Source organism: Pelmatolapia mariae, linkage group LG15, assembly GCF_036321145.2.
Source record: "Pelmatolapia mariae isolate MD_Pm_ZW linkage group LG15, Pm_UMD_F_2, whole genome shotgun sequence".
NCBI lineage: Eukaryota > Metazoa > Chordata > Actinopteri > Cichliformes > Cichlidae > Pelmatolapia > Pelmatolapia mariae.
The window spans coordinates 22,654,156-22,677,205 of record NC_086240.1 but is presented as its reverse complement, the minus strand read 5'-3'; the positions used below and the strand labels follow the sequence as shown (position 1 = coordinate 22,677,205).

Sequence of the window (23,050 nt, the reverse complement as noted above, 5' to 3'; positions counted from 1 at the left end):
CGCCCACCAGCCAGGTGACAACAATACCCCACCAGCCTTTTACAGCTAAGAGGTTAAAAATGTATGCAAATGTAATACACTTGGCAGTAAAGGGTCAAGGCTAATGAAAACCTACCCTCCTCATCTAAGCACATAAAAGAGACGCATGACAAAATGTTAAAGGCTAGACTTCAATTTATCAAATACAAATGTCACTGGGAATTTCTTTGGGATGAGGTTTTTTTTCTAATTCATGGTTTTAAAGGCCCAAAATAACCTGAATCAGAATAAAATGATGGCTTTCAGGAACTGTAACCCAATCACTTAAACCAATCTTGACCATTACTCTCTGGTTGTTGCTTGTCAAGGCCCAGTATCAATGAAACTGCATTCAGACCAGAGCAGAAGGACCCTGCTGTGCTTCAGGTCCAGATCCCCTCTTTGAGGCCTTTGGGTCTTTGGCTAATGACAAAAACACTGCATGGGGGAATAAAAGCAGGGAAGGACGATGGATGCAATCGGCAAACTAAACACAGATGAAGCGTGCAGTTACATGATGTTGAATCAAAGTGCTTTATTTTCTAATAAGTATCAATATGTCTGTGAAGCTCATGGTACTTAAATAAGAAATATATTCAGTAAAAGGACTAGATGTTTTATTAGCAATAAAACTGTCAAGAGTTAAACATTTTACTGTCGCATTTTTTCATTGAATATCATTAATTACGAATGTCAGAAAATACAGATTTTCCTAAATTTCTTACAGCAAATACTATACTCCTTCTACTCCTTCCACTTCAGTCTTTTAAAAGATTTGTGTTTTTATTTCACTGTGTTTATCACATTATCAAGTGGAAAAAGCCGCATAGGCCATAAAATCACAGGATATGGAGCATATAATCAAGCTGTGAATTATAGTATGTTTCCATTGGAGTAGCTGCTCAGAATGTTCTGAAGCACTGAGTGCTTAAATAATTAACCTCATCGTGTGGCTTTCAAATAAAATTTTAACCAAATAAACATGGAGGGAGTCTGACATAAATAAACCAAATCCAGCCTTCGTGAAGATCCCGAGTTGAGCCATGAAAAATTGCTCTGTTTTATGATTATTTAGGTTAATTAGCATAAACCTAGTGCAGTGGCTACAGGGGCTCTGGGTTTGTATTCCTTTTAGCAGCTTTCATGTCAGGAGGAATAACAGCAGCTCTGCAGATAAAAGGCTAAACCTGTAAATGTTCTGCCAAATTTATGTCTCCCAACATCTACTGTAGGGTGTGATCCGATAAAAAGCCTCATTATGTCTGCGTACATGCTAAAAACACACACACATCCCAAGTTTTGTCATCTTCATGCCTACCGTTCCTCTGTCTTTTATTTAACCCACACGCCATCTGGTTGAGTAATTTTTATCACAAGGAGGAGAGGGTGTCATCACCAAATGATTACACACTGAATATGTGTGAGCGCATTGTCTGTGTTTTGTAGGTACCGCCCCACCTGGAGCTGAATAAACACATTCGAGAGAGACAAGATGCTAATAAGTATCTGCAGAAAACAACCTTGATAAGATGAGTTCTGCTCAAAGTCAAATCATTCTTGCAGTTAAATTGGTTCGGTGCAGACTAACAAGAATATTTTTATTGATGAATTGTGGGAAACTCAGTCTCAGCATCTATCCCTCCTGAGTTTGAGGAACCTGATGACTCTAACTTATTTTATAAATCCAGTCGAATTTATTAGAGTCAGTGTGTGATTACCACCAGATCTGTTTTTGCTGAACTGAATTGTGTCTCTGGGGTAATGTACTGTATATGATTTGCACTGCTAACATGAGATTATTTCAGTGAATTTCAACCTTTTTGTTTCCATGTCACACAAAAGGGCAAATCAAAGTCTCTGAGTACACAAGTTTTCATAGCTGCAGAAAATAATCTCTTGAGCAGCTAGAAAGATATCCTTTTTTGTTTGCATGGTCAGATAAAGACACTTTTGAGCATTACAAACTTTTTTTTTCCTTTGCAGGATGTTCTCCATCACCTTCTCAGTCTTTCTGCCTGTTATTTGTCTTCACTGCTCTTTTAAAGTAGGCAAAGTTTCTTTCAGAAAGGACGTTTGGTTTCTAAGTGCCTCTTTAGCTCCCCTAGTACCACGTTAGTGTCGTTTAACAGCACCCAACAAAAGGTGCACTTAGTTTGAAGGCCGAGTTAACATCCCCAGTCTGTCTGAAGGAGTGACATGGCTTTTTTGTTGTTGTTGTTGTTGTTTTTGTGTTTTCTTCATGCTAGAAAATACCTCCTCACAAATGTTAACACCCTCGCTTTTAGGCAGGATCTCTGATATGTCAGTAAGAACATATGAATTTATAGATATACTATTTAAAATAATTCATTACTTTTTGGTTAATTTACAGTAAGTGTTTGGGTGAGATAAAAGCATGTGTGGACCTGCCTCAAGGTGGAAGATTTGGAAACCTCTCAGTTATACAAGTGGTTCCGTTTTGTCTGTTTAGCAGAATCATGCTAAAAGTTAAAGATTTAATATGACCGTGGGAGTCTGGGATTGCCTCAACTTAGAGGTGTTTAATTTTGGGGTCAGGCTAGATCTGAATCCAGTAATTTTTCGAAAGATTTTACACAACTGTGGCTAAATACTACATTTATTGTCATATCATCATAAGTACGGATCAACTTAAAATAATTTTTTTTAAAAAAGAAAGAAAACCGGCAGAGATCACTTTGCTGTTCTTAAGAAATGATCACAAACTGATTTGGAGCCGACAGTTTGTGCAGGATGTGGATTAGCCTTGGACTGCTCATATATTCATGCTTTTCATTTCATAATGACCTGTCCAGTAATTTGTGATTTTTTTCTTTTCTTTTCTTTTTTTCCTCTGTCTTTCAGGCACTAACACAGGACGGTTACGGTTCCATCACCACAGAAATTGCTGAGGCCAAGCAGTTCTACTATGCTGAGGACTACCATCAACAGTACCTGAGCAAAAACCCCGATGGATACTGTGGACTGGGAGGCACAGGTGTCACGTGTCCAATAGGAATCAAGTCGAAGGCCTAGACAGCCAAAAACAGCCGAGAAATATCTCCGATCTGTCTGCAAGGATGCCGCAATGGATCGATTTGAAAGAGAATATTCACTAATGCAAAAAGTTTTGTGTTTCAGAAGGTTAAATTCTTACCATTTGACATATTTTATGGACTTTTTTTTTTACATCGGATTATAGTCCACATTTATCTGATGCTCAAAAAAATTTGGAGCTTCAGCTCAGTTTTTTTTTTAAGGATCAGTACCTGCCAGATGTCACCCTCTGACACAAAATAAACTTTGAAAGCCAGTAAAGACTCTTCACAGTCTTTAAACAAAATCTTTTAAAAAAGGTGTAATCCAAAAAAAGTTCTGCGACACATAATCGATGATGAAATTCTGAGTAATTTCATGCATCCTGAAAAGAAGGTGTTTAAAATGAAATCTTGTTAGAAAGCAGTGAAATCCTGCACAGCATTAAGTAAAGAATTTTTAGTGTGTGGAGTGCTTTTTCACTGTATTAGTTTTTTTAATCAGCTCTTATAATTTGCAACTGCTTTGGGAAAATTATACGTTTGTTGCTTAAGTTCCTTTAAAAACATATTTAAGAGTGGGCTGCTGTCTGAAGACTAAAAGGAATAAAACAGCTTGAGAACTTGCTTATATACTACGTCTTTTGTGTTTTATGACTTTTACACTGCCCCTTGTGTACACTACACATGCATTTTTTTATTTATTTTTTTTAGATAAGAGTAATTCTTTACAGGTAAAGAAGTCTCACCATTCCACAGCTGAAAGAAACTGCTTCACAAGATCAAGAGCAAATTGTTGTTGTGAAAAAGAAAGTACACCGTCTTTCATTTCTATGGTACTTACCATGACAAATCATCAGGTCCTTAACAGGTCTGAACAACACATAACATATTACAGAGTGTCATCTTTTATTTAACAGAAATTAACCCAAGAATACAGGAGCGTGTGAAAAACTAAATACACTTTGTTGCTTCCATAGAAGCTAACAGGGTAAGTATTTGCTGCTAATTGTGAGCACCTCTATAAAAGCCAAAGCTCTGACAGTTTGCTGGTCTGGAGGATTCAGTTGTGTGTTAACACAATGCCACAGAGGATGGACATCAGTGACCTTAGAGAAGCGACTGTTGCTAACCATCAGTCTGAGAAGGGTTACAGTATAAGGTCATTTCCAAACAATTTAGTCGACCATTCTGCAGTGAGAAAGATTATTCATACTGTACGTGTAAAACATTCAAGATAGTTGCCATTCTTGTCAGGAGTTGAGGTCAGAGAAACCCAAGAGCTACATCTCAGCAAGCTCTGAGTCTCAGTTAAATGTTAAAGTTCATCACAGTAAAATGAGAAGGACACTGAACTAGTATGGCTTGTTTGGAAGAGCTGCTATCAGAAAGTCTCTTCCCTCTCAAAAAAATAAAAATACAGCAACATAGTTTAGGTTTCCAAAGCTGAATCTGAACAAACCACAAGACTTTGTCCTTTGGAAACAAATTGGAGATGTTTGGCTGTAATGCCCAGTGCCACCAAACACATCATACCAACACAAACACCTCACACCAACTGTCACAAGTGAAGGAAAGGCTGGTGGTTTGGGCTTGTTTTGCTGCCACAGGATCTGGGCACCTTGCTGTCACTGAGTGCTAAATGAAGCCCTCTGTATACTAAAGTATTCTAGAGTCAGATTTGTCTGCTAGCCAAAACTAAGTTGAAAGTAGGCCATGGAAGAGGACAGTGATTCCAAAAACACTGACAGATTTATAACAGAATGACTGAAAAAGAAAAGAATCAAGGTGTTGCAATGACTTAAAGTCCAGACCTCAAACTGATTGAAATTCTATATCAGAACCTTTAGAGTGTTGTGCATAAATTAATGCTTGTAAGCATCAATGAATTAAAGCACTGTAAAGAATCATAGACCAAAATGTGTCCACAAGGATGTGAGGGACTGATAAAGTCATTCAGGACATGATTACTTAATTCCTGCTAAAAGTGAATGATGGGGTGTACAGTACTTACCTTTTTTACAATGCTTTTGCATTTTGTCTAAATTTTTGTTATGGCTGCAATATGTGCTATCTGAGGTTGCAATGAAATCATTTTAGAACCTTATCAAAACCAGATGTATTGTCCAGTCACTTCGATGGATTCTGCAAAAAGAAAGAGAGAAACAAAGACAATGTTTAATGTTACAGGTTCACACAGACCGGAGGTTTTTTTCACCACATGAGTGCCTGACCTTAGTTTAATTTATAAACAAAAAAAAACCAAATTCTCACTTAAATGTGCAGCAACCTATAAGATACAAACAGCAGATATCATGCTTTTAAATGCATTGGAACACTTTAGTTTGCTCTTTTGTTTGGCTTGTGACTGCTGTGTTTGGGATTATAGATGACCTCCTTACTCTGATCTTTGCCTGAAGCGATGTTGCAAACCGTGACTCGTCTGTCATCACTGTTAATCTCCAACCATTTGTGTTTGTACAGTGAATGTGTGTGTTTTGATGGTAAAGCTTGGACACAGACACACACACACCAGCAGGAGGAGGAGGATGCATTTTGGTGCCAGGCCCTCCAAAACTTGGCATCACCATCACAAAGCAAAAGAGATGGAAGAGATGAGTCTCTTTGGAAATGGCAGAGCGCCACCTCTGAGGATCTGTGCTGTGTTGGATCACCTCCATGGTGCTTCAGGACCACAGCTCGACCGGCTTTTAAAGCCAAATCTGACCACTATTTTTGGAATGGAGGAGTTTATCATATGAGATTTTGTTCAAATGTGCACCATATTTAATTAGGTCCAGTAAGACCTAAAATGTGTATTCATGCGTGTGCCTTCAGTTCTTATCAAAGATTTTTTTAAAAGATCCTCAGAGGCGTTTAAAAACTACTGAAAGAACTTGTTTTTTAATTGATTGGTTAATATCGTCACCTTTAAAAAGCCAATCAATGAATTCTCAATAATTGTGGTCAAAAGAAAATCCATAACATTCTAAACGTATTACTGTTTTAAAGAAAAGCTTCGTTTCTTTTTGATGAAGAACAAACTCAAGGTATCATGTTTGCTTTCAAGAAGCAATTAACCTTTATTTTAAAAATTGGCCATACTTTCTTGTAATTATGAGGAATATGTTTCTTAAAATTATTTGGTAACATTCAGATCTTCAGGATGTGAGAAATGATAGCCACTTTAGCTTTTTTTTTAACATTAGTTTCACAGGCGTTTCAGGAGACCTACAGCATTTAACCCATTCTGGTCCTGGTCTGTGCACTCTCTGCATTGTTTTAGCTGGCTTTCTTAACTGGGTTGCTACATTGATACAGTAGTAAGCACTGTTGCCTCACAGCAGGAAGGTACTGTCTTGAATCCAGGGTGGGGCGTTTTTAAAAATACTTTGCATCTTCTCCCTGTGCCTACACCTGTTCCTTAATTTTAGGTTAATTGATTCTATGGTAGTAGTGAAAGGCTGTGATAGACACCTATCCAGGGTTTACCCTGCCCCATGGTACCTGAGATAGCCATGTGACCCTAAGTGAACTGTAAGACTTTCACTAATATTAGACATACTATTATTGACCAACATTGGAGATTGGAGATATATATATATCCAGTGAGTGACTTGATAGTGACTCGAATCTCACAGGGGGAAAGAGCATATTAATATCTCATATTCTACATGAACTGGCACGCATCATTTTCATTTATATAATCGCCATTGCTCACACTCTGCCACAGAATATGTTCCTGGTTAGATTGTTGGACTATGCTGTCATCCTGTGGCGTGTTCAGTGTAGCACATGAATCAAGTCCAGCGGTCAAACCCCATATTTGGTCCAATTTGACAGAAACTTCATATAAAAGATCACAGGAGATTTATCCAGACTTTTTTTTTAATAGGATGAGATCAAAAGCCAGTAAATCAGAATATGACATCAGAGATAAATATCAAAACAAATTATTTGAAAATTAGTTATAAATTACGTGAGTTATGGTGATTTTTATTGTGGACAGTGCTCCTTCCTCCCACCATATGCGTACAACATGGCAAACACAATGAAAAAATGCAATTATAGATGATTTATTGTATTGAATGAAGAATTAGAAAACAATGTCTCACGTGTCCTTTCTTTTAAATCAAATAATTTATAAAGTTAAGGAAGAGTAAGCAGTCCATAATCCATAATCCATAAGCAGTCCATTGTCCATAATAAGCAGTCCATAAAAAAATAAACTGTTTCAGGTCTATGATAAGCACAATTCAATTAAGTTCAGTTTTATTTATACAGCACCAAATCACAACAACAGTCGCTTCAAGGCGCTTTATATTGTAAGGTAGACCCTACAATAATACATACATAGAAAAACCCAACAATCATATGACCCCCTATGAGCAAGCACTTTGGTGACAGTGGGGAGGAAAAACCCGCCATTTAACAGGAAGAAACCTCCAGCAGAAACAGGCTCAGGGAGGGGCGGGGCCATCTGTCACGACCGGTTGGGGTGAGAGAAGGAAGACAGGTGTGGAAGAGAGCCCGAGAATAAGAGCAAAAACATTTAATGTGCATTAATATAATATTTGATGTGAAACATGCATGGTGTTTTACAAATTTACTAACACCAGCCAGTGTAAAGTTTATGCCACAGCTGCCCAAAATTTTCAATATTCAAATGAGCATAATCATTTTTTATGTTTCTGTAATGGTTAATCCATCAGTATGCACAAAGTCTTTAATCAAAATTAAAATGTGAATGCTAAAATGTAATTATTGTTATTATCCATGAATTTTGTAAATTGTCTGTCTCCCTCCATGGTCCAGGTCTTTCATGTTTCTTGTGTATCTTGCTTCATGCTGCATGTGTTCAGTGTTTAGTTTCACTCAGTTTGGTTAGTTGTCTTGACGTCCTTTTGCCTTTGTTTTGTATCTTTATTCAGCCGCGATAAAATGGCTCACTTTTTGTTAAGATCACACCTCCAATTCTGTAATCATACCCGCCCCCCTGCCACTATATGCAAACAATAAAACATCTCCCTTTTAAAAAAACCAAAACAAAACATGTCAGCCAATGGCATAGCGGGTAATGCATTTCAAAATAGAACATCCTAAACATGAGGGTTAGAATCAGTTTTCCCAACATTGTCATGTATCAAATTTCTGCTGCATGAGAACAACAACAACAATAATGCAACACGGGATATGCACTCATTAGTACACACCAACATTTGACATTTTTTTCCTTTTAAGGCAGGGATCCGCCTACACCCTTTACAATCACAGGTCTAGGATGACCCTTAGTTTGACCACTCGTCCTGATCTGGTGGTCAGTATAGGGTTAATGTCCATGGTGTGTGTTCTAATGTCCCTAGATGGTGACTGAAGCTCTGCTGCACTTTCATGCTGGGTTACCAGATCAGGTGCTGGTGCTGAAGGTGCTGGTGAGGCCTTAGCACCTCTCAAGTGACATCGGTTACGCCGTATAATCTGTCCCTCGCTAGTGCGGATCATAAAAGAGCGGACAGTCTCTGCAGGTTGGACAATGACAGCCGGTTTCCAGCTTCCTGTCTCATGCTGAAAGCAAAATTGGTCCCCCCCGCTGCAGCCTTGGTAGCGGTGAGGCGCTGTGATTGTAGTATCGCCTTTGTTGCTCTTGTCTTTCCATCCTTTTCTTTTGTACCACTGTCTGACTTATGACGCGGGGTACCAGCTCGTATCCGATGATGGGAAGCATTCATCGCAGATGTCGACTCATGAGGAGCTGCGCTGGTGATCTGAAGCCGTCAACTGGTGTGTTCCTTTGTTCTAATAGAGACAAGTAGGGATCCGCTCCCTGAGCATGAGCTTTATCCAGAACTGATTTGGCTGTTCTGACTGTTCTTTCGGCGAGGCCGTTGCTTTGTGGATACAAAGGGCTTGAGGTTATGTGGACAAAGTCCCATGTGACTGTAAAGTCCTTGAACTCTCAAGAGCTGTACTGTGGGCCATTATCTGAAATAAACTTCTCTGGTATACCATGTCTGGCAAATATAGCCTTGAGCTTTTTGATGACTGACCCTGCAGTGGTGGAGAATAGCCTTTTGAGCTCAAAGTAGCGGCTGTAATAGTCCACAACTACTATGTAGTCTCGTCCGTGCCAGGTGAAGAGGTCTGAGGCCACGGCCTGCCATGGTCTCTCAGGCATGAGAGGTGGAATGAGAGGTTCTTTAGGGTTCGCTGCACACCTCTACTGACATATAGAACAGTTCTACACTGTGGTAGCAATGTCTTTGTCCATGCCTGGCCAGAAGAGGGCATCCCTAGCTCTCTGCTTACTCCATTTGATCCCCATGTGCCCAATGTGGATTCTCTCCAGCATATTGTTTCTCAGGGCTGTTGGCACTATGTTTTTGTCACTTTTGAAGATGATGCCATGGTAGGGCGAAATTTTGTCTCTGAAATTCCAGAAATCCAAAAGGGTTTTGGGACATTTTTTTCTGTCCTCAGGTCAGCCAGCATGCACTGTTTGCTGTAACAGGGTGAGCTGTGGGTCGCTTGCTGTCACAGCCTGTATTTCTGAGAGTTTTTTGTCACTTACTGGAAGGCTGTTTATCACTGAGTGGACCTGGTCCTCCATGCCTTCGCTCAGCGTGCTGTTTTGGTCGAGCAATGGTTTCCTGGACAGAGTGTTGGCCACAGGTATGTCTTTTCCAGGCCGGTGCACAATCTCTATGTCATGTCTCTGCAGCTGTAAAAGCATGCACTGCAGACAAGACGGGGCTACAGAGATTGGCTTCTTCAGTATGTGCTCCAATGGCTTGTGGTGTGACTCGACGATGACTCTTTTGCCGTATATGTAGGTGTGGAAACGTCTGCATCTGAACAACTCTGCAAAGAGTTGTTTCTCAATCTTTGCATAATTAACCTTTGTCCGGGTAAGTGTCTTTGAAGCATATGCTATTGGGTGACCGTCTTGCATCAACACGGCTCCCAGACCATACTTGGATGCATCGACCTGTAGGCGTAGCTCCTTGGTCGCGTCGTAGTATGCTAGTATGGGGCCTGGTTCTCTGGTTATGAGATCCTTCATTTACTGGAATACTCAGTCGTGATTCTGATCCCAGATGAACTCCAAGCCTTGCTTGAGCATCTGACACAGCAGTGCACTCACTTCTGATAGTCGTGCTGTGAATCTGGACAGATAGTTCGCCATTCCAAGAATTGTCTTGAGCTCATTCTTGTTCTCGGGGGGTGGCATGTCCTTGATGTCCTGTATTTTCTTTGGGTCTGGCTGGATGCCCTCCCGGGTGAGTTTGTGTCCAAAGTAACTCACTTCCAAAAGGAAGACGCAGAAAGCAGTAGCTGCCAAAGGTTGTGTTGAAGGTGGAGAGGAGCAATGACTTTGTGGATAATTGGATGGCCCAAAAGCCTGAACGAGCATCCATGATGCTGAAGTACTGTGCTCCTGCCAGCTTTGGTGTGATGTCATCCAATGCTGGAAGCAGGTAATGGGGTCTTTTGATGGCTTTATTTAGATTGCGAGGATCCAGGCACACTCTGAGCTTCCCATTACATTTCCCTGCAACCACCAAACCATTTACCTATTCTGTGGGTTCTTTTACTTTAACGATTATGCCGTTTTTCTCCATGTCATCCAACTCCCGTTTCAGTCGTTCCCGTAGTGTAAAAGGGATCCTCCGTGGGGGGCATCGCATTTGGGTCAATGTGTAGGTCGCATTCTCCTGGGAATTTCCCTATGCCTTTGAACACATCAGCAAACTCTTCCATGATGCTTGTGATTTGTACTGACATGACCAGCTTGACTAGGTCTAGATCCAGGCATGCTCTCAAACCTAGGATGGAGGGGTGCTGCTGGTTCTACTATGTCAAAAGTCAGCATCTTATGAATGCCTTTCCACCTGTATTTCAACTGGCATGTGCCTTTGATGTTGAGTTTTTCTCCTCCATAACCTACGGAGCCCCGCAGGGGACATGGGAGAAAAAAAAATTAAGACGGACTTTTGCGAGATCTCGCAAAACTTTTGCGAGATCTCGCAAAACAAACTCGGGATCTCGCAAAAGTTTTAGCCGCATTCGGAGGCCGCCAGCTCGAGGCCGACCGGGAGGTCAAGGCACGATGTGCCGGGAGAGCGGTGTTCCTCCCGGCTGTAGTAGGTCTCGACCTCCTGTTAGCTTCGAGATGGTGGGTGTCAGATCTCCGAAAACGTCGGAGCACTTTTGCAAATATGTGATGTCTTGTAAACCGAGCAGATATTTGACATTTACACAGCTACATTCACGCCTCAAAATATCTTAAAAGTTTATTTTGTGACCCAGAAAGAGTAATATTACAACTAAGTAGCTGCCGCCATTGTTGAAATTCAACTTTTGCGAGATCTCGCAAAACTTTTACGAGATCCCGAGTTTGTTTTGCGAGATCTCGCAAACATCTCCCACACAATTTTCCCACCTTGTTATGTCGGGTTGTCCTCCTATTTTTCTGCTGCATAGTCTGACGCTTAGAGGATACTTAGAGAATACTGCATGCTTCACACACCCCCGTTCTCTACTAGCCATCGGGGCGGGGGGGCTGGGAGGAGGTGTTGGCTGTCTGATTGGCCTCCCTGCTGCTGCGAAGCCTGGGGCGGTCTGCTTGCCTCCACCCCGGGGGAAAGGGTAACATCTCTTGGGTCTGGGTGCCGTTTCCCCCTCTGGGGGCGAGGGTACCTGGACCCGGGGTATAGAGTATGTTTGGGTAGTGTGATTGTGTGTACATGTCTATTTATGTCTATCCTTACGTTGGGTGAGTGCTGAGTGTTTGTATATGTGTGCATGAGGGTGGGAATGCATGTTTGTGTCTGTGTGTGCCTGTTTGTCTGTGTCTATATGTCAGGTCGGGTCTTAGACTCCACCTCTCTGGGAACACCCAGGCCCTCCAAAGTGCGGAGGCCTATCTCCCCTCACCACACTCCCTGCCGGTGACTGATGCCCTCAGGGGTCGGTGCATTGGTGGTCCTTGGTGTCCGGGGCTGGGCGCTCAGGTATGCACCAGCTGACTCCTGGTGGCTACTTGGCGGGGCCTGGTGCCTGTTGCTCGGTCAGGCCTCTTCCGGGGCAAAGGGTGCCCTCGGGCCTCCGGTCTCTGGGCCTGCGGCTCGGTTCACTCTGGCACAGCTGGCTGCCGGCAGAGCCGGCGGGCACGGCAGTGCAGCCCCCTCTGGCTTCTGCTCTGTGGCTACTGGGTGACCCCTTGTCTGGGGATCTCCTCAGCCCTTCCCAGGAGGGTTGCACGGATGCCCCTCCGGTGGTCCTCCTTGGGCTCTCGCACTCTGGGGCCTCTGGATGTCTGGAGCCTGGATCTCCTCCATGCCTGCTTCATGCTCCCTACACCCTCTAGCACACCGTTACATGGAGAAACCTTTTGTATACAAGCGCGCTGATCCACACAGGTGTGCACACGGGTGTTCACTGTTCGTAGACATAAACTACACCTTTCTTAGCTGCTACTTCAAAGCACATTGTGCGCTGTCTGTCCTGCGTGCTGCACAACAACATTCAATATTTAATATTTACTGCTGTTTACACTTAGCTAGATTAACGTGATGGTGTTGTGTTTAGTATGTTGCTTTGTTTTTTTTGCTTGTTTTCTCTTCTTTTTCTCTCAACAGGTGATCCAGGAGATTTTTTTCCTTTGTCTTTGTAAGTGCCGTTTCTCACTGTCCCTCTTCCCTTCTGTTTTTCTTTTCCTCCCTCTCTTTCTTTCTCCCTTTCCTATCCCCCAGTCATGTCTGTCCTGTCTGTAACAACTGAAAATAAAATAAAATAAATAATAACAACAAAGGTCGATCAAATGGACCAATACGGCAATGCCGTGATGATCCATTTGGCAAAATAAATCCATTGGGTATCCTTGTTGGTCCTCAGACAACAATTCTGACGGCTAAAGAACCAAATGGGACAGGCAAAAAAAAAAAAAAGAGGATACTGCATGCGCAGGTGCTGCTCCCTGCAGGCTCGTGTGTGGGTCGACCATGGCTTTCAATTGGTTTTGTGCAATTTCATAGGAGCGTGCAATGTCTATGGCTTTTTCTAGTGTCAAATCTGACCCTTGGCTCAGCAGTTCTTCTCTGACTTGTTAGAAACTGGTTACAAAGACAATCCTGTCTCGGACCATTTCATCCCTGTTAACATAGCCACACTGCTTGACGAGTAGCTTTAACTCTGTCACAAAGTGTTCAAATGACTCTCTTTCCCCTTGGAGTCTTTCATTAAACTTGTACCTGGCAAAAATGGTGTTCGTCTTTGGCATGAGGTACTGTTTAGACCTGTCGAAATAGGTACTTAGCTTTTTAGCTTTTTCATCAGACAGCTGCCATGTGTTATAAATGTCTCTGCCTCCTTCCCCTACCCACAGAAGAAGATAGCTGCACTGGGTCTCCTAGGGCTTGCCGCTCAGCGGGCTGCTAAACATCAGCTTCACGTGCTGTACGAACCTCTGCCAGGCAAGGAAGGTTAGCTGGGAAGATTAGCTGAATCCCAGTCCATTCATGGTGCAGGAACTCCCAACAAATCCATTTTGCGCTCTCAGCAGGAGTTTAGTCCGAACTACTCTGACACCATGTAATGTTCTGTTCTTACTCTTATAAAGAACGTCTTCTTAAACTGCTTTGTGAGCCACCATTTTCTTTATTGCCACACCTTCTGTAAAAATAATGACACACCTCCACTTCCGTAATCATACCCATCCTCCTGCCACTACGGCAAACCCCAAGGGACAATCAGCACAGAGTGCACACATTGTAAACAATACAACATCTACTTCTACAGTTCTGAGTAAAATCCTGGCTGGCTCATTCAGCCCTCTGTCACTGTTAATGTCATGGATGACGTGACCTACAGTAACAACCCAGGTTTAGGCGAGTGTTAGGTGTGCAGAATAAACTTATAAATAAACTTTTAAGTCTAGTCATTTTGTTAAAATGATTTTTTAGTAATTAGACCTATTTCTCTTATCCAACTGTTTTAAATTCCCAGAGGAAAGAACACACCATGCACAGATTCCTATCAGCAGATTCCCTCTCCAACATCTAGCAGTATTGGGACCAACTAGGCCAGATGACCTTGCATGGGTGATCTCAGAATGGGCAAGTTTCACTCTTGTCCTGCTTCCCTCATGAGCCCTGATCCTGTCTTTGCTGGATGGTCCAACTCAGCTGCTGCCAAATAGGACGTGCCCGTGAGTAGAGCTTTCCTGCATGGTATTAGTTTTTAAATGAATGAAATCATCAAACTCAACATATATGTTTTAATTTATTATTATGTACCAATGTTTAGGGGACAGCTATTTTTTTTGGTTTGTTTGTTTGTTTCCTTTGTTTGCGCAGACACTTTCTCCAGTGTGTTTCTTTTAGTCTTAAGTTGAATTTATATATGTCTTTGAATCCCCTGGGAGAAGTCTTCTTAATATTTCAAATAGTAATATAAAAACATAAAGCAACTGCAAAGCTACAAAACAATATTGTGAATGCATTGCATTACAAGACACATGACTATATATAAAAGATGGGTATAGGCAATATGATCTTAGTGACGTCTTGAAGCCCAGAGCAATGTTTTGGTGAAAGCAGCTATGACGAGTGAGGGGCAGATCAGACAATGGACTCTCAAGTGGTGATGACTTATCAACCTCAAGCTAGGCCCTCCACTTCCAAAGCATACCCTGCTTTATTTTTTGATTTGTGACGTTTAGTGTGTTTGGAGTGTGTAGTTAATGTGTTGACTTGTGTAGTTAGTGTGTAGTGTTGTGGATAGTTTTGTGTTGTGTGTCAGAACAATGAGGTGACTGCTGTCTCCAGGTAGAAAACAGGAGTGATACACCTGCTGCTGTCAGGCCTGCAGGTATCAGGCTGTGATGTTCTCCTTTATAGTGGACAGAAATTTTTTTTTTCTTGAGTGGCACAAATAATTTGTGTGGCAACTTGTTGAATGCAGAACAGCTGATTGTTCTGTAAATAGTTTGAAATGGTTATAAAAAAGGGTAAAAGGTAAATGGCTGCAAATAACTTTGTTGTTTGCAAAACTTGTGCATATGATTTTTAAACTGACAATTTATATTTGCATTTAAAGTTATGAAATATGATTTATTAAACATGTTTGTGGTTGTTACAGTGAAAATATCACTTTTTCTACTCAGATTTTCTGTTTTTTGTCTGATTTTAGATCAATTGTGTTAATACAGTGTCTCAAAATGAAAACATAACTGTAAATTCAGACACGTGAGGTTGTGCTGAAAAGAATGATACCAAATAAGGCAAAGTAAATAGTTTTTAAAGGTGAAATGTAGAGGGGAAATCCAAAGTAGTTAAAAATGGCCAATTATACCCTGGACCCCAGAAAGTTAAAGATTTTTTTAAAGTAACGCACTAGTTACTTTTCAAGTAATTAATTACTTTTAGAATCTTGTAACTCAGTTACTAACTCAGTTACTTTTTTGAAGAAGTAACTAGTAACTATAATTAATTATTTTTTCAAAGTAACTTGCCCAACACTGGTTCCAAGTAGAGCCTCAATATGCAACAGGAAGAAATGGGAGTGAGACAAAACATTTTTTTGAGCATGCAATTTATTAAAAACAACGCTTAAACTGTAACATGCTGTTTTATCTCCCATTTCTTCTTGTTGCATGTTGAGGCTCTACTTGGAACCTTGTTAAGATTCAACCATGCAAAATATGATTTTTTTTTTTTTGGGGGGGAGGGGGGGCATTTTTCAAGTGGTCTTAAACTTTTGATCAGGACTTTATCAGTGTTGTTTTACAGTTTTTATTCATATAGATTTGTGTAAAAAAAAATGTAATTAAATATATTGTTAATTTAGGAAATCAACCTTTTTTCAACTTTGTTTTCTTACCACAAGATGGCTGTAGCACATCACATTAAACATCTTAAACTGTCCATCAGAGTCACTGAGACTTTACATTTTATATATATCTATATCTATATATATATCTATATATATAGATATATATAGATATATATATATATTATCAGGTTCTAGATCAACCACACAAGCTCATTTTCATGCAAGTAGAGCAGATCCACAAGGCCTGAAGGAATATAGTAGACTCCTTGTTTTTAGGAACAAATCAGTCCCAGTACACAAACCTGTCAGTCCACTGGGTTTCAAAAATCTGCTTTTTCAGAGAAAGAATTAAACATTTTTCAACAACTCATTCTGAGCTTTTTAAACTGGATCAATACAAGTGGTGCACATAATGACACGAGGGATTTTATTCCCTTTGAATTAGTGAAGCTTCCAACGCTGCACTTGTCACTTACCTTAATGACCCAAATCCCATAAAACGTTTCAGGCTGAGGGTGTGTCATTAAGTCGTTACAGGCTTTTAGGAAGCAGAAAGTCGATTTGCAGCGATGGCAAGAACAGTAATTCAATAACGCTCCGTGTTTGTTTTACATTTAGGCCTTTCTTTGCATTTGCTTTCATACTTCTGTTCTCTGCTGTTATGATTGCTGTGATATCCTGGCTTAGGGGTTACTAGTCTCAGCTTCAAGGCTATGCAGCTGCTCTGCCTGCTGTTATAATACCCACACAGTGCAAAGGCTGGAGACCATAAAATGTGGAGAATCTGTCAAACTCATCCACGAAAAACTGACCGCATGTGAGGAAATGCTATTTCAACGTAAAAATTACTTCATGTTGTGCTCATGAACATACTCTAGTGTCTTTCTATAACAGTGTCAATATTTGGACGTCGCAAGGCAGCTACTTCTGCTTTTTGTATATGTTTGGTAAAGGCTTACCGTGTCAGAAAAAGCTGAACAGTAAACATTGCATGATTGTGTATTTCTTGTGGTAATGTTTTACTCAGAAAAGGTAACATTCTTCACTTGCAAAAACTCTGTCAGATGTGTAGTTACATCAGCAGTATGCACACATCATCATCAGTGGTGGTCCTAGCCCGTTTGGCCCCCTGGGCAAGCACTCCCTCTGGTGAAACCCCCCCCGCCACACACACAAAACATATTAAGGATTGTACATTAACATAGAACTGTCGGAACCATACTGAATTCACCAGAGAAACATACACACACACATATGAAGAGAGAGAGAGTATGCATACTATGCAAACGGCTACCAAACAGCATGACCTGCCATTATCCAATGACACATCTGCTTACCTGTATCTTTTGCTCGTTTCTCCTCCTCTTCTTTTCTCCTTTTTCTAAACTGAGCACCTGATGGCTTTGAACTTTTCTTGTCCATCTTCCATTGGTTTAATTTTGCACTCCAGAACACCCATCCCACACCTCGAGGATCACCACAACATAACCTAATAGACCTACACCTTAGTTCACAGATATGTTTTGTCTAGGGTGTATTTCTAGGATTTCGCACAACCCAGGATTCAAATCATGAATACATAATAGCTTGGATTTACAACATTATGAATGAAATGTGCTCTATTTGGAAGCAGCATCCCCCCTCCCCTTTCGACGGATTATGTTTGAGACTTTAAGTCATCAAACTGTAAATTATAAATTTTAAATTGTTATTGATCCCTTTACCCCTGGTCCTAAAGTGTATATTTATTTTCTTACTCTTCTTATATTTATTGTTTGTTTACTTGCACTGCTGTAACTGGAGCCTCGTCGTCTCGTCTCTCTATATACTGGACTGTATGTAGCGGAGATGACAATAAAGTTTACTTTGACTTCAGCAGCGAGCAGGCGCACCGAGGGCTCTCGCGCTCACTTTTCGCGTATAGAATTTCGAAAAAACATCGGTGCAAATTATAAGTCTGTATCATGATGTCTGGTGTTTTTGTGTTTGTTGGTTTGTTTTTATTTTGTTTTATTTTGCGAGTTGGTTATTAGATGCTGCTCCAGCCAGCCAGAGAATCCCCCGCCGCCCCGCCCTCTCCTCCCTGTGCCGTAAGCAGCAGGCGCACCTCGCAAACGGAGGGCGCCCTTACTGCCAGCAAATGGGCGATAGAAAACCGATCGGTGCCTATGCCATCCCCAATATGCACTGGCATGACGTCGGGGCAGCATGAATACGAGCAACTTTTTTTTCCCCCCGATGCCCGTGATGCCGCCCCCCACCACGATGCTGCCCCAGGCAACTGCCCGTGTCGCCAGTATCAAAAACCGCTACTGATCATCATCATCATCATACAGGCAGATAATTTAAGTTTTCAGTGCTACAAAAAAATGTGTACAGTGTAACATGTTGTCCGGCAAGGATTGACATTTTTGTAGTGGCAGTTAATCAATAACATCAGCACTCACTAGTTTATTCATACAATAAGAAAGAACACTTTGTGATGGAAAATGTAAAAATAACCACAGTAATAAAATTCCACAAGTAACTGAAACAAGTGCTCAAAGTTCAATGGTCAAATGCAGTTTTTTGAGCACCATCAGAACACTTGGTAGATTTCACAACATTTTGCACTGCAGGTGAACCTGCAGGTTTGAGGCATTAATGACAGAGATGATGCTCAGCATTCAGCATTATAGAGATTCCTGAGTGATAAATGACACCTGTGCATATTTAGAAGGTCAGCCTTAAGAAGGCCTACTCCTAGTAGGATGAATAAAAGAGAGATAAAATAGATATCACTAATGCTAAGTGCTTTGGCTTTATTACAGGAAGTACTAACATATCATGTCAGCTGGTTTAATAATAACCCTAACAACTAAAAATGCTTTAATATTTATATTTAAGTAAATATTGACATACAATATGCATATACATTTTAAAAAACATGCAGTTGAAGTGTAAATTTCCACCTATCACAAATAATTTTAAAAACTGTATATTAACTTTTATGAGTGGACTACTCAGACATGACCTTTAATTTTATACACTTCCCTATTAATCCACTGAAATGCCCTATATGGTCACGCTGGTTAGTATTACTTTAACCAAGCTATTGTCTTCATAGGACTGTATGTACATGTGAAGGCAGTTCCTCAAAACAGATTACTGAGGATATACTCATATGCAGTGCAAGAAATCCTTAAAAGGAAGTCTCTGTTTTCAATAGAAGGTCGTTTAAAAACTCTGAGCTGACCTTTTAGTATAAAAAAAAATAAAAAAGTAAAAGCACCTTCACTGACACATTGCAGGAACAAAAAGGTCATTACAATTTAAGTGTCTTAATCTTCGAATAAAAACCAACAATAAATGCCCATAACTGTAAGGTAAAAACAATCACTGGACGTGTTCTCTGTGCCTCTTCTCTCATCTAATATAAAATCCTACACAGAGCTCATATAACAGGATCAATTACATAAAAGAAGGAATTACAGTTAAGACACATTCATTATAGTAATAGCTTGGAGTTTAAAGATTTTGTCCAAACAAAAGAATTGGTCTACTGATGTGGCAAAGTTAATGGAAGGTTGTGTGGAGTCATTTGTGACCCCATAAATATATGTATGTCTTCAAATATCATGTAATTTTCCACATCTAAGATTTAGAAATGGAATAATAACATAAATATTTGTATTGAAAACTTTTACATTTAGAATAACCTCTTTTTAAAAGTATACAATAGCATCGTCCCTTGATAATCAATAATACGTCCATGGCACTCTGCCCATTCAAGTTTTATAGAAACATCACAAGTTTATTATCCTCAGCTGTAGCTCATAGCATTCCACCCTCTCTGTCCCCATGTCTGCATGGAGATCTGGCATGAGTATGAAAAAATGCACACAAACCTTTAACAGTGGCTACAAAAACAGCCCTCCTTAACTGGAAAGATAAAAACCACCCTTCAGTAATAGTATCAAACTAGTATCAGACTAGCCAACTGCACAGAAAGATAAGAGGCACCTGAAAACCTTAATAAACACTCATTTAGCAGTATCACCTGGCGTCCTGTGGAAAATAACCCAAGAAATAACTATACATGCACACAAGAAAAATATTTACATTTAATAAGCAACCTCCCGCCTACATTAGTGCCCGCCCTCCCCCAGTCTGTAAACTAATCATCTTTTAACAAGGAAGAAAATATAAAAATCTTTGAACTGACATGCATGTCAGCTACTCACTAACTCTGTTTAGTAACTGTGGTGTTTACTGACTGCTGTGTTTACTACCTAGTAAATGTCACCTGATGACTTCAAATTGTCAGCACTTCTTCCCCAGCTAAAAACACCTATGTGGGTGGATGAGTGGTTACACAATCAGTGCTGGATGATGATAAACAAAGAGCCCATGTTGTTGTCAAGTATCACAGAGACAGATTATTTCTCCATTATAGGCAAAAAAATCATTCTAGCGCCAGCAGTAGTAGTAGTACTAGTACATGTTGTTGTGTTTGGGGTGCCAGAGTCAGAATTTGTCAGTCTCTTCTGAATAAATGCAGGGCAAAAGGTAGATATGTAAACATCTTTAAACCCTGAGTTACAGAAACAGTAAATCAACGGGTCCAGCAGGCAGTCGCTGTAAGACAAAACCATGAGGGCGTCGTACACCTGGACAGCTATGTTTTCTGCATCCTGCCAGTTCTTCAGCCGCACAAACAGAAGTGCTGCTCTAGTTATAGTGCAGGGAAGGAAGCAGAAGGAGAAGACAACGACAACAGATGTGACTAAGCACACAGCCCTCCTCAGCTTAGTCTTCTCCCCAACCGTCTTCTTCCTCAGCCGGCTGACAATGCGGACCGTGCAGTAGACGAGGATGATGTAGGGGATGATGATTTGGGAGAAGAAAACAATCTTAAAAAACAAAAACCCACTATTAGGTATGACTCGTTACAATAGCCCTACGTGTCACACAGTCAACTTGGATTTCTATACAGACATGGGAAAGTTTATCATGTACACTCCTAACTTAAACACTCTGTCTTTAATTATGGACTAATATTTTGACCCCTTTAAACCCCCCCTTAGCTTCTCCAGCTATCCTGCCTTTTACTTAAGTTATGATGTTAAGTTAGAAATTTAATAGATTCAAATTAATTCTTTCTTTCAAGAATAACTGGTGATTATCTGTTGATTTTTGTTTTTCTAACATTAGTTAACAGTTGTCTGGTCTCTAAGATTTCCAAATATTGTGAAAAGTGTCTATAGAAGCGTTTATCTTTATCTGCACACGTTCCACATCTCATCCCATCACTGGTCCAGACCCTGAAAATCCTGTGTTTATTTCAAAAGTTACATAAACAAAGGAATATTAATAATTAGGACAAAGAGAAAAAAAGTGCTTAAAAAATAAATGTAAATGATTCATTAAAACTTTTGTTTATATGCTGTCTCCAATTTTTACTCTAACTCGGTTCTGCCACGCCTGGGTGAGTGTATCTATGTTTTGTGGAATGGAACTGCCAGTTAGGGAACTGAACTGGATATTGACTGTAATGCCAGCTTTATAGGAAGTTGCAGCAGTTGTGTTAATCTCTGCTGTTCTTTTTAAATGTTCAAATATAAATATTAAAGTCTTTCTGAATCCAAATCCACCCATTTTCTTTCTGGAGGCTGGAGGCCAGAGCGAGGCAGCGAACAACCTCTGCAGGTCACCAGTCTATTTTTAGTCTGTTGTCACCAGTATATATTGTTAGGTAACATAAAACAACACTAAATCCAAACAAATACACTGAAACCGTACCTCTCTAAAGGTGTCCGTCACATCATGTAAGAATGTCTCCTTTTCCCGTCCGTGGCTGTTGCAGCACTCAAAGGTTGTGACCATAGTAGGAGTGGTGAGGGGAAGCAAGAGGATCCAGATGACGACAGAAATCTGAGGAGATTTCTTAAACACGTTGACAAAATTTCTCCTTCCAAGATGGACCACATTGAAGTAGCGATCGAGGGACATTGTGATGAGGAAGGCGATGCTGGCTCCTCGATTGAGAAACAGCATGAAGAGCATTATCTTACAAAGCACAGTGTCCTCACTGCGCCTCAAGTTGTGCTGGTAATGATGGATCTTGAAAGGAAGGCAGCCCACCAGCAAGAAATCAGCAACCACAATATTGAACAAGAAGATCGCTTTGTTCTTCCAGAACTTGTATCTAAAAAGGAAGCAGATCATAAAACAGTTAATTGTTTCACAGCCAGTGAGTTTGCTTTGTATCAAGAGCGAATGAAGAGGAACAGGAAAAAAAATAAACCTAAGCTTATGATGCTGTTTCTGCCATCTACACGACCTCTGAGTGCGACTGTCCAACATTTTACTCAGCTCTCCAAGGAGAGGATGACTCATGTCAGATAAACTCTTCAAAACTGATAGACCAGCGTAGTAATATATGTAGATTTTACTTTGTAGCGACTTGCAAGTGCTGCTTTTTTGTTTTGTTTGCACTTCAGTGTAACACTTACAGCTCAGCTTTTTTGTTCTACACTTTCTATTTTAACTTTTCAAGAAGAAAATTTGATTCACCTGTCCATTTCAAAGGTTTAATAGAGTTGTGGTAGGTCTTGTTATTATTATGGTGTCTGAATTGGTTGCATCAGAGTGGTCACAATCTTTTAAAGATAAACTTAAAACCGCTTTCTTCACCACATCAGTAGCTCAGTTGGTTTACACTTCATTTAGCAAACTTTGCCCCCAGTAACAAGAATCCAGCACAGCTTTTCTCTTGGTTTTTACTAAAACAAGAATAAATCTAAACGAGTGAAAAGATTTCCCGTACCTGAAGATGAAGATGTAGAGAACAGACAGGTTGAGAGGCAGACCCAGTGTAAATTCTCCCACCATTACCCAGGAGAGGACTTGGTATGTAATGTCACTGGGTGTTTTGCAGTGGTCAACTGATCGATTTACAGACATGTTTTGTTGAATCATCATATAAATGGCAAAAAATGTCCACCTTGTATTGCAGATAAAGCTACGGTCAAATTAATATGTCGTATATTGAGAAAGCAAGCATTGCAGTTAAATCCTTTATCCTGGACGTTGTTGTAGGTTCCTATGATCTTGAATCTTCAACCCTCAGAGACAGATGGCTCCTTCTCACTCTCCTTCTAGTTCCTTAAACTGAACAGTCCCCTCAA

At 40.5% G+C, this 23,050-nt stretch overlaps 2 protein-coding genes across 3 annotated transcripts in view; one reads left to right on the top strand and one right to left on the bottom strand.

Moving 5' to 3' along the window:
* The window catches only part of msraa (methionine sulfoxide reductase Aa), a 50,859-nt gene extending 47,187 nt beyond the window's left edge, over window positions 1-3,672 (top strand). For both annotated transcript variants that reach the window (XM_063494776.1, XM_063494775.1), the window contains exon 6: window positions 2,881-3,672. In XM_063494776.1, the coding sequence (XP_063350846.1) occupies window positions 2,881-3,051 (171 nt within the window). In that variant the 3' untranslated portion in view covers window positions 3,052-3,672. The remainder of the gene's footprint in view (window positions 1-2,880) is intronic.
* Window positions 3,673-20,299: 16,627 nt separating this feature from the next.
* On the bottom strand, window positions 20,300-22,826 carry LOC134642716 (12-(S)-hydroxy-5,8,10,14-eicosatetraenoic acid receptor-like). Its single transcript, XM_063494667.1, has 3 exons — window positions 22,690-22,826; window positions 21,663-22,068; window positions 20,300-20,773 (listed from the first exon to the last, which is right to left on the bottom strand). The coding sequence occupies exons 1-3, from the start codon at window positions 22,824-22,826 to the stop codon at window positions 20,300-20,302; spliced, it is 1,017 nt and encodes a 338-aa protein (XP_063350737.1).
* Window positions 22,827-23,050: the final 224 nt, after the last annotated feature.

Coding starts and splice junctions, on each gene's coding strand:
- LOC134642716 (XM_063494667.1), bottom strand. CDS start 22,826: ATGTCTGTAAATCGATCAGTTGACCACTGCAAAACACCCAGTGACATT. Junction 22,069..22,689: donor CTCTACATCTTCATCTTCAG/GTACGGGAAATC, acceptor CTTCCTTTTTAG/ATACAAGTTCTGGAAGAACA. Junction 20,774..21,662: donor TGACGGACACCTTTAGAGAG/GTACGGTTTCAG, acceptor TTGTTTTTTAAG/ATTGTTTTCTTCTCCCAAAT.